The 13,654-nt window shown below is 58.1% G+C and overlaps 6 protein-coding genes across 6 annotated transcripts; 2 read left to right on the top strand and 4 right to left on the bottom strand.

Annotated features, from left to right (window-relative positions):
• Positions 1-191: 191 nt before the first annotated feature.
• PLICBS_010431 (uncharacterized protein) lies at positions 192-987 on the bottom strand (the record flags this gene model as incomplete). Its single annotated transcript, XM_018326452.2, has 2 exons — positions 192-725; positions 796-987. 2 exons carry the CDS (start codon positions 985-987, stop codon positions 192-194), a joined length of 726 nt encoding a protein of 241 aa, XP_018174771.2.
• A 588-nt stretch (positions 988-1,575) lies between these two features.
• PLICBS_010432 (uncharacterized protein) lies at positions 1,576-3,609 on the top strand (the record flags this gene model as incomplete). The annotated part of the gene is made up of 4 exons (XM_018326451.2): positions 1,576-1,748; positions 1,883-2,610; positions 2,666-2,802; positions 2,854-3,609. The coding sequence occupies 4 exons, from the start codon at positions 1,576-1,578 to the stop codon at positions 3,607-3,609; spliced, it is 1,794 nt and encodes a 597-aa protein (XP_018174770.2).
• A 376-nt stretch (positions 3,610-3,985) lies between these two features.
• PLICBS_010433 (uncharacterized protein) lies at positions 3,986-5,720 on the bottom strand (the record flags this gene model as incomplete). Its single annotated transcript, XM_065601932.1, has 5 exons — positions 3,986-4,555; positions 4,668-4,787; positions 4,871-5,113; positions 5,257-5,528; positions 5,666-5,720. 5 exons carry the CDS (start codon positions 5,718-5,720, stop codon positions 3,986-3,988), a joined length of 1,260 nt encoding a protein of 419 aa, XP_065458004.1.
• A 965-nt stretch (positions 5,721-6,685) lies between these two features.
• Positions 6,686-7,810, bottom strand: PLICBS_010434 (uncharacterized protein; the record flags this gene model as incomplete). Its single annotated transcript, XM_018326449.2, has 2 exons — positions 6,686-7,448; positions 7,533-7,810. The coding sequence occupies 2 exons, from the start codon at positions 7,808-7,810 to the stop codon at positions 6,686-6,688; spliced, it is 1,041 nt and encodes a 346-aa protein (XP_018174768.2).
• A 579-nt stretch (positions 7,811-8,389) lies between these two features.
• On the bottom strand, positions 8,390-9,281 carry PLICBS_010435 (uncharacterized protein; the record flags this gene model as incomplete). The annotated part of the gene is made up of 3 exons (XM_065601933.1): positions 8,390-8,866; positions 8,984-9,078; positions 9,143-9,281. 3 exons carry the CDS (start codon positions 9,279-9,281, stop codon positions 8,390-8,392), a joined length of 711 nt encoding a protein of 236 aa, XP_065458005.1.
• Positions 9,282-10,579: 1,298 nt separating this feature from the next.
• On the top strand, positions 10,580-13,081 carry PLICBS_010436 (uncharacterized protein; the record flags this gene model as incomplete). Its single annotated transcript, XM_018326448.2, has 6 exons — positions 10,580-10,678; positions 10,757-11,208; positions 11,275-11,839; positions 11,900-11,980; positions 12,046-12,526; positions 12,597-13,081. The coding sequence occupies 6 exons, from the start codon at positions 10,580-10,582 to the stop codon at positions 13,079-13,081; spliced, it is 2,163 nt and encodes a 720-aa protein (XP_018174767.2).
• Between the last annotated feature and the right edge of the window lie 573 nt (positions 13,082-13,654).

Below are 13,654 nucleotides of genomic sequence, written 5' to 3' on the forward strand. Positions count from 1 at the left end.
GGAGTTAGGTGGCGGGCGACATTGTCGGAGCACGGCGTCATGACTCATTATGATTTTCCCCTCTTTCCTATCATCAACGTTTTATTCGCATGGAGCAGCATAGACTCGCTTGTAATGGAAGGCTAGGTATTCTATTTTACATTGTTCCACAGTGTAGTGTACACGCATGTCCTCAAGTAGCCTGTTGCTATTCATACACGCTCGCTAACCCAGATGGCGCCTCGGCAGCCAGCTCTTATAACGCCTGTCAAGAGCCAATGCGGCTCTGCCTTCTTGGCGTCGTGCTCGACGGCGTGATCCAGGTGCTCGAGCTCCTCGTCACGTATCCTCCGTAGTGTGGAAACGAGCTGCCGTATCTCGTCTCCAACTTCGTAGCCCTCGGCCTCCCAGCCGGTAATCATCTCGAGCAGGACGCGAATCTGGTTATTGTAGTGGCCGCCGATCTCGGTCTCGACGGCCTCGGTGCAGGCCATGGCGGCCTCGCGGCCCATGACAGCGGTGGACCAGCCGAGCCCGGTGGCGAGGACAGACCAGATCGGGTACAGAGCCGTGGGCCGGACGCGGTGCCGCCGGATAAGCTCGTTGAAAGTATCGAAGTGGCCGACCTCCTGGTCGTACATGTGCTTCATGAGGGGACGGAGGTGCGGGTGTTGGCGCACCAGCGGCGGCGTCTGGGCAGTGTAGATGAGGGTGGCGGCGAGCTCGCCGGCCTGGTTGACGCGGAGCTGGAACGGCTGTGAGCAATCTGAACCGTTGAATGATTCGGCGTCAAGCCTTGGGGGAGGGAGAACGAACAGCAGAGGCGAGAAACTCGCGTTGTTCCTTGGTGAGCGGCTTGCGCTTCTTCGGGGAGGAGCTCGGCTCGGTCGAGGTCGCAGCTACGGCGCCGGACGGTGCGGTCGTCGAGAGCGCGCGCGCCTGTTGAATGCAGATTGGCCTTCTGGGAAAGCACCGGGCGGCGCGTGCCGCGCACCGTGTTGGAAGCATGGCGGCGCAATCTCGTTGTGCGGTTTGCAAGCTTGCGCTTCTGGTACCAGCATGTGCCGTTGAGAGCAACGGCGCAAATCGAACGATTCGCGATTCACAGGGCCCGCTGGCGGTGGTGCATGACGCCCATTAACACTGGTAGGCCGGGAGCCCCACCGATTGGCCTCCCAGCCAATGGTCGCGGCCGGACAAAGAATTCGCCGCGCAGATGGTCCCAATTGGGTTCGGTTCAGCCAATGGGCGGCTGGTAGGCACAGTAGAGCACCGCAGAGAGCAGCAGGTCCGCTGGAGCGCGCAACTCGACTTCGACTTGCCCCCAGCACACTTCACTTCTTCGCCTGTCACCTCACCTCACCTTTGCTCGATCACAACCCCGCGCCCTCGGCTATCTGCTGACGCGAGCCGTCGTATCTGCTTGTCGCTCGCGGGAAACCTCCATCGGGCAGCCGCTTGCTGTGAACATCAACCCGCGCGGGACGCATCCGCAGCCGCAGCTCTCCTAGGGGCTGATCTCGCACCGCTCCCCTTTTGCTCAGAGCGAGGCTTTTTGCTGCACCCGACCGGCGACCCAACCGAGCGGCTTTCATCATGGCCGACATCGACGACGAGCTCCTTGCCCTCGCGGGCGGTGACTCGGAGGATGAGGGCTCCGTCCGCTCCAGCAGAGGGCCCTCGGCGTCGCCGCCGCCCAGGGACTCGGGCAAGTCCAAGAAGGCGAAACGCGCGTCCAGAGGCGATGAATCCGAGGAAGAGGGTGAAGCGTAAGTTGGCAATTTTCCTCATCGTCTGCTGCTCGGCGGAAGACCTGCCGCGGGGCTTGACTACAACCCAGGGGCGCGTCGCGATATCTGTTGTGAATCCGGTTGCTGACGCGAGTTTTCTACCCCGTCATTAGGCTCTCCACGGCATCATCACCAAACTCCCTCGAATCAGCACCAATGGACGAGTCGGACTCGGACGACGAGCAGCCCTCTCGTTCTCGCGCCGCCGCGTCTCGTGGCGGTGATGATGACGACAAATACCCTGTCGATGGCATGTTCATGAGCCAGACCGAAAAGGCGGAGATTATGGCTCTCCGTGAGGTCGAGCGAGAACAGATCATCGCAGATCGTATCTCTGAGATTGAGCGGCAGCGCCAGAACCGCTTGCTGCGACAGATGGTTACGACGGTTGAGAACGAGGAGCGCAAGACTGTCAAGAAGAAGCGGAGCGCCGACACCGCCGAGCTCGAGGATGACGACCGCAGGTCGTCTCGTCCGCGCACCGGCAAGCCGGCTGAGACGGCCATGGACTCGCTCCGCCGTGCCAGAGCCGAGAAGCAGAGGCGGAAGGAAGACCACGAGCGCCGAAAGGACTACCCGCCCAGACGGGACTCGCGCGAGCCCGAGAGCGATGACGACTTTGGGCGTGCCCGGAGTCGGACGCCTGAGAAGGAACTCGACAAGGAACTCCCCCCGCCGGAGCTTAAGGACTACGAAAAGGTGCGAGTCGGTCGAAATCAGTTCTCTCAGGTGTGCCAGACGCCCGGTTTCGAGGCTGCCATTACGGGATGCTACATCCGTGTCTCCGTTGGCGCACATCCAGAAACGGGTATCGACCAGTATCGGATGGCATTGATCAAAGGTAAGCGCAGTTCTCGTAATTATAGATCGATGCAGAGCTGACAGGTGCATGGTAGGCTTCACGACCGGTAGGCCCTATGCGATTATGAGTCCTAATGGAGCTTTTATTACGGACCAGTACGTGAAGGCGGCACACGGCAAGGCAATTAAGGAATTCCCCTTCATTGCCGCCTCTAGCGGAAAGTTTAGCTCGGTGAGTCTCGGTGTGCTTGTGACGTGACGACGAATCTCTGACTTTATGCAGGCCGAGCTCAACCGCTACCAAATTACGTGCAACAACGAAGGCGTCACCCTGCCCAAGCGCGAATTCCTGTGGGACAAGGTCGATGCCATCAACTCACTTCTTAACCATGTCTGGACGGGTGAAGAAATCAAAGCACGACTGGCCAAGCGCAACGAGTTCAAGCGCCAATTCGACCCCGCAGAGCGCGAACGTGTTGCCCGGTTGCTTGACGAGGCTGTCTCGAGAGGCGATGAAGAGGAGGCAGACAAGCTACAGCAGGAACTCGACAAGCTCAGCAAGCAGCGTCTGGCGTTCAAGACGACTCTTGGGCCGTCAAAGCTGACGGACACGGCGGCCACTTCTTCGGAGCAGGACTGGCTGGCTGAGCGAAACCGAGAGAACCGACGCATGAACGCCGAGCTAGTCCGCAAGGCCCAGCTCAAAGAGAAGGCCAAAGCGCGCGAGGTGGAAAGGGCCATCAGCCGAGGCGAGGCGGTGCCCGACGACCCATCTCGACGGCTGCGGACAAAGGCCAAGTTCGTGCACGACGTCAACTCGACCCCCCAGAAGCCGTCGCAGAACGGTAGTGCCGCGAGCACGCCGGCCAACGGGGCCACGCCCAAGGTGGTGCCTACGAAGCCGCAGATGGCGTCCCACCTGGCCAAGCTGCAGGAGAAGAAGTACGAGGAGAACAAGGGCCTCCCCATGATCCATAAGCCACTCATGGATGACGACGTCATTGGAGCGCTTGACCTGGATATTGATGTCGAGATTTGAGCCTTGACAGGCTGTGTTTCGTTGGAAGTGACGTTGGGCGTTTTGCTGCGGGTGTGCACGGGTCGCCCGGCACGGCGTTGATTTGCATGAAAGGCGTTTCGGCTGCGAGTTGGGCTTGGGGTCGTCTTCTAGGAAGCAGGAAGCGAGAGGACGACTGGGGTTGTTGCACAGAGACGAGAGGCGACGTGTGTGTATATTAGAAGAGAGGAGCTGCCCCGACGGCAGCAGAGTCGATAGACAGCGACTCGAGTACAAAACAAGCTGGTAACTTGGTCCAACCACCACGGTCCGATGACCCAAAACTTTGTCTACTTTATTTATGTGTGTTCTGTGACCCTTTATGCTGCTTCGCCCCTGGGCCCAAGTCCATCTCGTCTCAGTCTCTCTTGTCTACGGGAGCGCGCTCGTGCATGTAGTCGAGCTTGTTCTGCCAGAAGCGGCGATAGACAAACATGCACTGGAAAAAGAGCTGGCGGGCGATGACGTGCATGACGAAGCGCATCGTCTCGCGCGCGGTGGCGGGCCGGGTAGGCCGGGTCCTGCCGTCGAGCTGGTCCTCGAAGCGGCGGCAGACGGCGAGGTAGAGCTTGGGGTCGTCTGTGATGACGCCGTCGACGAGCCTGGGGCCCAGGAGGGTGGCGGCGTTGGCGGCGGCGTTTTGATCCTGTGTCTGCGACTTCTTGGGCGTGGGCAGGCTCGTGTTCTGGCGGATGCACCACTCCATGCCGCGCTCCGTGTTGACGGTCCAGACGAAGAGGGAGCGGCCGCGGGCGCGGAGGGCGCGCATGAAGGCGCGGCCGCGGAGGGGCGCGAGGAGGGCGGCCTGGGCCATGTTGAAGGAGAGGCCCGGAACGGGGAGGAAGTGGCGCGCGTAGGAGAGGGAGTAGCCGATGTGGGCGAGGGGGAAGGCGGGGAGGGTCTCGCTGGCGGCCTCGATGAGGGCGGCCTGTACGAAGTCACAGTGACAGATGGTCAGTTTCCCCAACGAACTCGCTTGGGTATAGTACTTTGAGGGTAGTGGGAAGCAAGGGGATGGTGGCGTGGGGGGGAAAACGTACGTTCCAGCAGCCGAGCAGGAGGCGGTTCTCCCAGGGGATGGCGCTGGGGGGGACTTGCGATATGGCGGCGGCGATGGCGCGCATGAGCTGGCGGGGGTCGTCGTCGATCTGCTCCGCCGTCTTCGGTCAGTGTTTGCCTCTATCTCGCGGTCCGGCGTGGTAGTCTGATCATATAAGGTCAGGGCGGCGCGGGGGAGGTTCACCTTGATGTCAAGCAGGATCCAGAGCTTAGCCCGCGTCTGCGCCTCGTCGTCGCTCTCCTTCTCGTCGCCGTCACCAGCGTGGCCATGTCCCTGTCCCGGCCCGGCGGCAATCCAGGCGAGGAAATCGCTGAACCTGATCATGCGCTGGGACGGGTCGCGCAGCATCCTGAGTGTCGAGAGGTAGGCCCAGTCGCAGTCGCTGATCTTCTTGTCGATGCCGAAGCAGCGCTTGAGCGTGGGGTCCTGAGGCCACAGAGGTTAGCTTTCCATCTCTCTGTCGTTCTCTCCGTCTCTCTTTCTCTCTCTCTCTGTCCGAATCCTCTCGACGATGAATGGGAAGCGGGATGAGAGGCGGGATGAGAGGCGGGATGAGAGGCGAAACCCACATGAGAGATGACGGCGACGCCGTCGGCCGAGAGGTGCACGTCCGTCTCGATGGCGTGGGCGCCGACGCGCGCGGCGGCGCGGAAGGCGGCCATCGAGTTCTCCGGGTAGGCGGCCTTGTAGCCGCGGTGGGCGATGGCCTGGGGGATGCGCCGCGAGGGGTCGCGCGATGAGACGAGGGCGGCGGTCCATGCCGGTGGTGACGACGACGACGGGTGTGATGTCGCTGTCGATGTTGGTGTTGACGACGTTGACGACGACGACGATGATGATGCTGGGCAGCGGGTTAGATTCGATCATCGGGGACGCCCTCGCAACTTAACACGGATGAAGAACGCGTGCGTGCGTGCGTGCGTGTGTGTGTGCGTGCGGGCATCGTATGTTTTTTTTATAAGTCCATGTGTATATTACCGTGAGATGGGTAGTCCACGTCGGACAGCAGCAGCGGCTCCTTCTCATCAGCCATTTTGGTCGCTGTACGAAGTAGAAAATCACAATAATATCGCCAGAAGAGAGAAGGCTGGATTCAAATATGCAAAAGAAAAGAAAGAAAACAAGCGCTGGATCGTGTTGATGGTTATTATGATGGGTCGACGACGGAAGGAGAGGGAGAGGGAGAGAGTTTCTGCGACCCCCCGGATCGGACGGTTGACACGGCGCGCCAGCGAATGCGGAGATGGGGGCTTGTGGAGGTGTCGCCACGCCATTCGCCGCCCCCCTCGTCGATCTCGCTTGTTGACCGTTCATCTCCAAAGGTAACTGCACAGGCTGGTTGGGTTCCTGGAATCCTCAGCTGGAATTGTCCAGTCACAATAGGCTTTGCGGACAACGACGCAGGTTCGGGGTTTCGACACCGAGGGCGACATCGGCACGGCACGCTCATCCGGTGCAAAAGTCTCCAGAACTACAAAAGTGCTACAAATACTGTACAGTACCAACAGCAGGACCTGGTCTGGTGCATGCCAACGCGAGCCGGCCGGGTCCCACGGGCACGATTCCATACCGCCTCGTTGCTTGTTTGCCCGCCCCGCGCTCTGCCACATGGAGAGGCGTTGTTTGGGTTCGTCTGGTGTCAGGTGGCCCCCCAGCCCAGCCATGTGCCACACCGTCGAGGTGGCGGCGGCAGCTCTCCAACGGTTCTGTCTCACGAGGCCAACGGCTGCAGGCGAAGGGACGTCTGTACGAGGTACAGTAGGTAGGGTCCGTATTGGGTATCACTATTTCCACTCAATGTAGGTTTATAACGGCGTGCAATGTTGGCCGAAAGCGGGGACGCATCCAGCTAGTTATTAACTAATATAGACACTCAGTTGAGACCGTCACACGAAGTAACATTCGTCGACAAACTCCATTCGGACGGTGCCCACACCTGAAGTTGCTGCTTTGCAACACTACATGTACTGTAACAACCTGTTGATGTGAACAATGTAGTCACATGATTCCCGGATGTTCTTGTCCTGAAGTCATGTCCTCGAGCCACGAAAAGATTTCCTCGACCTCCTGCTGCACGTCGATGCCTTCCTTCCACCTTGCGCGCTCACGAGCCTCAATCTGCTGGAGCGTTTCGCCCTGGGGAAAGTCGACCAGGTTATTCTCAAGTATATACAGCTCAACGGAGACGGGAAACGTGTCGTGCCGGGACCGGACCACGCGGCAGGACCCATCGGCGTCTTCCACGCAATGGTACTTTTGACGCGCCCGGCGACATATCGCCATGGGCGCATCGTGCTGGCCTGGACTCGTAAAGTGTCTCTCATCGTTTTCGTACAAAGGGTGGAGGTGAGGCAGATGAGCTACGAGAGTCAGGTGCGGGAGAGCTTCGCCGAGGGATTTGATGGGCGCCATGATGGCGCGCTCGCTGACGACGGACCAGGACGATGGGTCTGTGTGGTCGAGTTCGACGTCGAGTTTCCGCAGGCGCGGGAGTCTTGTCACGGCCGGCCATGCGCGCCTCCAAAGGCCCGCCTCCTCTGTGGAGTTGTTGAAGCCTGCATCGGGCTCCAGAGCCCGACACGTCTCGAGTGGAAGCCTCAACGTTACGAATAGCTCGTGCAGGCCCTTGGCGATGCAATCGCTGAGGCCGTCCCACGAGCCGTCGCCCTGCTTGGAGGTTAGGCTTAGGCAGTTGAGCGTGTTCAAGTCAGCGACGTGGAAAACGACGGTGTCTGCCAAGTACTGGACCACATCACGGTACCTGCTCGGCCCCGTCATGTCAGTGTACGTCCACCCTGGTCGTGCATGCACGGAATGAATGATGCTCACTCCGCCACCCACTTACAGTCGTCTCGACGCGTAGAGCAGCCCCGAAAGGTGGCCGATGCCGCCGCCTTTGCGCGCCTCGCAGTTCCAGTGCGGCCCCCACGAAGATGCAAGTCGCCGCGCCCAGACGACTTCCAGCGAGGGGACGCCGGTGGCTCGGCGTTCGTACCCGTCGTCTTGGGAGCTCGGGTTGCGTGTGACGCAATCGCAGAGACTGAGCTTCCCGTCTTGGAGGAACAGGTGCATTTCGCCGGCGACGATATAGCTGTATATCCATCGCCGGATTTCCGTCGGCATCTGGCACAATCCAAGTCGCAGCTGGGGACTCATCGTCATGGCTGCAGTCAGGCTTCTGTTGCGGCCGGCGCACGACGAAGGATCTGGACTCGGGGTATTCGACGTCGTTTAAGTACAGCGGGACGCCACGCACGGAATTGGGGGCCATCATGCACCAGGACAACCCCTTGTAAATGTAACCCGATTCAACCCACGACTCGAACAGGTGCAACTACTGCTGGGCCCGTCGCCATCGTCGAAGGTTCTTCGACAACTAGGTAGTCGGCAAGGAAAGCTACAGCTTATGGACATTCCCCTCCGCATCAACACGATATCCCAGCTTCCATACTTTGAGCGCAAGGCCCAGAAGAGCGAGCGAGTCTGAAGAAGATCGTTAGCGTCCATAGTTCGGCATCGTCTTCGAGTAGAGCGGCGTACCAGCGTTTCGGTGACTCTTGAGCCTAGTAACGCAGTCCCAGCCGTAGCATGCCACCGCCTTGTCTGCACCAGGCATCTGAACCTCAATATCGAGTGAGAGACCGCCTTGGTTGGTGTGCGTCAACTGTCATTGCTTAGCGTTTGATGATCCCCGAGGCGCTTTCACGCGGGGCCTGAGAAATTCACCTCGTGCAGCATGGTGGTTCCAAAGGTCTTCAGTCCGTCAATGGGACGCGTTCCCTGCGGGAGCCCAGCCACAAACTCTTTCGTTGTAGCACGAGCGACCCACGCGTCATCCACTGTTGGCCATCCCTCTTCATTCGACCTCACTGAGAACCAAGTGCAAATGTCCATGTTGTTCGCGTGCGTTGACTCGGTGGCATACTGTGGGTCGCTGGACCTGACCTCCTTACCGGCCTCTTGGTCTAGTTTGAACTGCGCGAGGTTGATGTAGTTGGATGGGAGAACCGCGGCTTTGATGCCCACTTGGCCAGACCCCGAGACCCAGTTCGTCTGGTAGCACTGCTTTTGCAGAGCTTCGAACCGGGCCCGGCCTGCAAACTTTCTGCCCCCCCAGTTCGCATTCTCAACGACGACTATACCAGCAAGTTTAAGTCTGTCAAGGTTGCAAAAAACTGCCTGTTGCCGGGTGGTCAGGTCCCAGTGTCAACATGAGGAACGGGGCGGACGAGTACACGGCGTTGGATGGCCATGTGGCGTTTTGGGGGGGGGAGGGGAAGATGAGATAATACGTACAACATCCTTGTTACTCTTTCTGCCTTGCCAGTTTGGATCGTCTGGCCGATACTGCGAAGGCTCTGACCCGAATGCTGCAATGTTTTGAAACACAGCTGTGCCCCAATAGTCAGTCAGAGACCCCGTGGCCGAGGCGTCATGCAGTAGATGGAGTCTTACTCTTGACATCGCCAAGAATGGTTCCGAAGTTTGGCCCGAATATGGCCTGGCAAATGGTCTTGACGTGCTCGCTTTCACGATCCTGATCACTGTTGAGAATGTCGTAGGCGTTCTTTGCCGTCTGTATGGCTTCTTTCATGCCACTAATGATCCCAGTGCGCCGTGGGATATCGTCGCGATTGTCTAGCTGAGCGTTAGTTGACACGCAGGCCCTTTCTGCGCGTGCTACAAGTCGGAATACGCACCACAGGACGCATCCAGAGAGTACTCTGGACTTGCCAGACAGGCCCCCACCAAGGCGAGCAAAAGACCGCTTGTGAGCTTCATGATTTCATGAGCTGTTGAGTGCTATGAAGCAGACAAAGGTGGAAATTGGTAAGAGAACGAAGTTGTGGGAAGCGATGATCGTCAGGTTGTGGTGGGTGGGGAAAGCGTTGCCTTTACATACTACTTCAACTACTAGCCAGTGCAAGGTTCCTAGGTCATGCTATTCGGAGTCGGCGAGATTGTACATCTTGCCGCCTGATACACAGCCGACCTCTGCCCCCAACATGAACACCTGCGCTCAGCGTACTGAACCGGTGGATTCCGAAGACAAGATCTTGGGGGTTTCTCATCTGTGGTAAACATTGATGTGCTATTTTCTAAGTTCCTAGAAGGCCTGCGCGGCGGCGGTTTCCCAAAGGACTCAGGACAGGGTTACACTGGGGGTTCGCCCGCACGACCCCAGCGTGCAGCATTCGTCAACGCCCTTGCATGTGCAGCACGTTTAAGCACCGCTTTTGGGGGTTTCAGCAGGGGGAGATGGGGAGGGTTCTCGCTCCCACGGGCCTCTAATTTTAGCCACAAAAGGCGCATGCTCTACCAAGCCGTCGAGACAGAAGCCGGTGGTTGCTTCTTTGGGCCATGCCCAGTGATGTGGTTCGTCTGCCCTCTATTGTTCAGAACCACCGACAACCATTGCATGCGTGGCCCCCGCAGCCACAGCCCCCAAAACATAGCTACAGGTTCGTGACAATATAGCGCAGTCATCGCAGAATGTCGGCCCATGGGATCGCTCTCGTGCTTTCGGCTATACAGGCATACGGTGGGAGAGCCGATGGAGAGCGAGAACAATCATCTGTTACGGCAAGAGCCGAGCAATGCCTCGACCAAGTTCCTGCACCTTGTCGCTGGGGGCGGCGGATGAACGCATGCAGTCATTCGAAATTCAAATAACTCATCGTACGTGGTTCAGAGACCGCAAGGCAGCACAGCAGCATATGCAGCTGAGGCCCGGAGTATTGGGGTCTCCGTCTTCTGTCACTCACAAAGATTTAAGAGCATGGTTGAGCCGTCACACACTGCAAGTACTTGATAGGGTCAAGGCATCAACCACTACCAAGTTCAACTCATCCAACAGACAAAGACAATACAACTTGGATTCCGGTCCTCGCCATGCGTCTTGCATCTTTTCTGGCCTTGGCCAGCCTTGCAACGCTTGGCTCAACAGACGTGCTGGACTTGGGAGACTTGAAGCAGTACAATGCTAGGACGGTAAATAAACACCAAACCTCCCCGCACCTTTAGACACTGAGCTCGCCGTTGCGGCGGCCAATTCTGACTCAGGAAAAGGACGTGAAAGCCCCCGCGCTCAGCGGAAACACGATATGGCTTTCTGGCCGGGACAACGAGGGCTACGATGTCGTGCTCTCACCTGACACGCAAGCCAAGGCCCGCGGCATCCTTGAGGGTTGTGGCAAAGCCGATAACAAATGCTACAATGATGTACGCAACTTTCTGCAGACGTCTCATGTCGAAATCGACGGTCAGCTTGAACGTCGTGGGTTTCTTCAACTTCTCACCAAAACGTTTCGAAAACTGGGCTCTGTCTTTGGGTTCATTGCAGCTGCCATGATCGCCGACTGGCAACTGCGGCATAACACGCAACCGCCTCCCCTGTTTGTGCCTCACAATATGGCCAGCTCAGCATCGAAGCTGTCGGGGGCCACCGGACTTGTCATCTCCGCCCAGGGCACGCCGGTTGTCACGGTCACACAGACAGCAGCCCCGACGTCCCTTCAGGGGTGAGTGCGTACAAGGGAGAAGGCGCATATGTCAGTCCAGCACTAATCACTCCTCATCAACTGTAGGACACAGACGCCGTCTGTCACGCCAGTGACGGAGCCACACGACAACTTTGCCAAGGGAGACATCTCCGTCGTGCTGCAGAGCGATTTCGCCAGGCGCGTTGACGAGATCATGCATCGCATGACGAACTGCGAGGATGGCTACAAGTTCGATAAGGGCTCGACGCGCCGGAGAAAGCGTGTTGCTGGGTCGTACGGGAAAGCCATCTGCGCTGCCGAAGCTGCGGCCATGATGGCGCAAAGCGGCGGAGCGCTTAATGACTTCGTCTTGATGAACCCGACGCAGTTACGCTTTAGCTACACGGACTCTGTTGCAGCTGTGGCACGCGCGGCGAACATTGTCAATGAGTTCATTCGGGAGTACGCCGCCTTGGTGGATATCAGCGCGGAACTCGCGACGCAGCTTTCCAACGTCTTGTTCGGCCTGGCGTTGCGTACCATTGTCGACGGCACCACCCTCGGGGAGAACAACCGCATCCCGGCGTCGTTGATCAAGGTATCGGCATCGCCCACCGGAAGCCACCCTTCGTCCACAGCTACGGGGTGCCCTGACCCGGAGAAAAATCCAGTAAGCAACGTGCACATCGTTAGGTCAGGCGTCGGTTCAATGTGCTAAAACCTCGTGCAGCTCACGTGTGGAACCGGCGAGAAGGACGACTGCAAGATGAGAGCGCCCAAGAAGCCTGGGGACAGCCCGGTCTGTGATGCGGTATGCCACACTCACCAACCCGGTCTTCCTTCACGTACCATGCATGCCCTGCTGACGAAAATCAGGGCGAACACAAAGACTGCGAGTGCTCTGCGGGCGTCATCTGGGACATAGAGACCGTCTCTGACGCACAGCAAAAGGCCATGCTCGCCATTGCCGCACTGCACAAGAAGCTCGGCGGTGGTGGCAAAGGCGACCCCAAACCCGGAAACAACAAGCCCGACTGCAACCCCTACGATCTTAGTGTCATTCCCTCCAACGTGTTCAGGAACCCCAACGCCCCGGAGAAGAACGTGTACCACCACTTTTGTGAGAAATGGTACAAGGAAAGCAAGCTCGAGATGACTGTTGACGCCGCAGGCAACAACAAGAAGCCCGAACCTCACCTCAAGTCCGTCATTAAGCGGACGCCGCCGCCGGATCCGAGCAACTGGTCAAAGTACGACTTCAACCTAAGTTTCAAGCCCGCAGAGGGGAAGAAGGAATGCGCAATGGACTGCAAGGCAGCATACGCACTGATGTCAACGGCGTGCTCCAATTCAGGCGGTAAGACAATATGCGACTGCCAGGCAATTCACGTTGCAGGCAAGTTCCAGCTGACATGTTTTTACCACAGCAATGAGCGTGCCCATGTCGAAAGGTGGGAAACTCGACGTGGGCTGCGGGGTCTTCGACTACAGCATCTCAGAGGACAAGAATATTGTCCCGCTCAAGGCTCAGGACCGGCATTGCTTCGCGCCGGATGAGTTTGGCAAGCACCGCGACATCCATCCCGGCTCCGTGAGCTCCTATAGTGGCTGGCCTTGCACCGGCACGGCACTGAAGCCGGTCCGACGCGGCGACGATTCCACCTTTATAAAGTTCAAGACGACGGAGGACGACGTGGCCTACCAGTACAGCGTGGTGTGGAAGCAAGGCTGTAGCCTAGACAGCGGGGTGGACGCAATCTATGCCTCGAACCCACTCGCGATCAAGGACCCCGGCCACACGGCCTGCCAGCAGACATTCATTGACAACTACAAGGAGTGTCTGAATGGAGGCATTGGAGGAAATATCCAGATTGGCTGCCTTGTGTATGAGTTTAAAGCGCAACCCGCCTGAGCCAAGCTCTCGCTATGGACGGTTCAATGTTTAACCTTGTTCTTCTACTTATCTCAAGATGTCTTTCGTATCTAGATGCAGTTGTCGGTCACCTTAGGACTTTTTACCAGGCGGAGTGCTCTATATAAGGTATCTTCTACTCATACGAGCTGGGTATGGCGTTCTGCCTGTCTGCCGTGGACATGCAATCGGGTGACCTTCGTCGCTTAGGAATCCGGTTGGCACCACGTCGGCAGGTATTGCCTGTCTGTTCCTAGAAGCCTCCCCAAGTTGCGAACGGAAATATTCGATCACGTAGCCGTTACCGTTTAGCGTGAGCTAGGGAACGATGGAGGCACGTAGAGTAACTTGGCATGGAAGTAAAGCTGTTTTAGTGCACTAGACTGCGCGACATAGAATTGCCAGGTGGTGAGTAGATGCCCAAACGTTGGCGATTTATCCAACGCCTTGCTGTACCAATATCTCGAGACGCTCGTCCACGTATTGCTGTCCACCATACCGTCCATGCAGTACCTTTTCAGATCACCGAGGCATTCTATCCGCGTGTTCTTCAAACGCCAGCATCGTTTCGTA

This window comes from Purpureocillium lilacinum (genome assembly GCF_023168085.1).
Source record: "Purpureocillium lilacinum CBS 284.36 DNA, scaffold_8, whole genome shotgun sequence".
NCBI lineage: Eukaryota > Fungi > Ascomycota > Sordariomycetes > Hypocreales > Ophiocordycipitaceae > Purpureocillium > Purpureocillium lilacinum.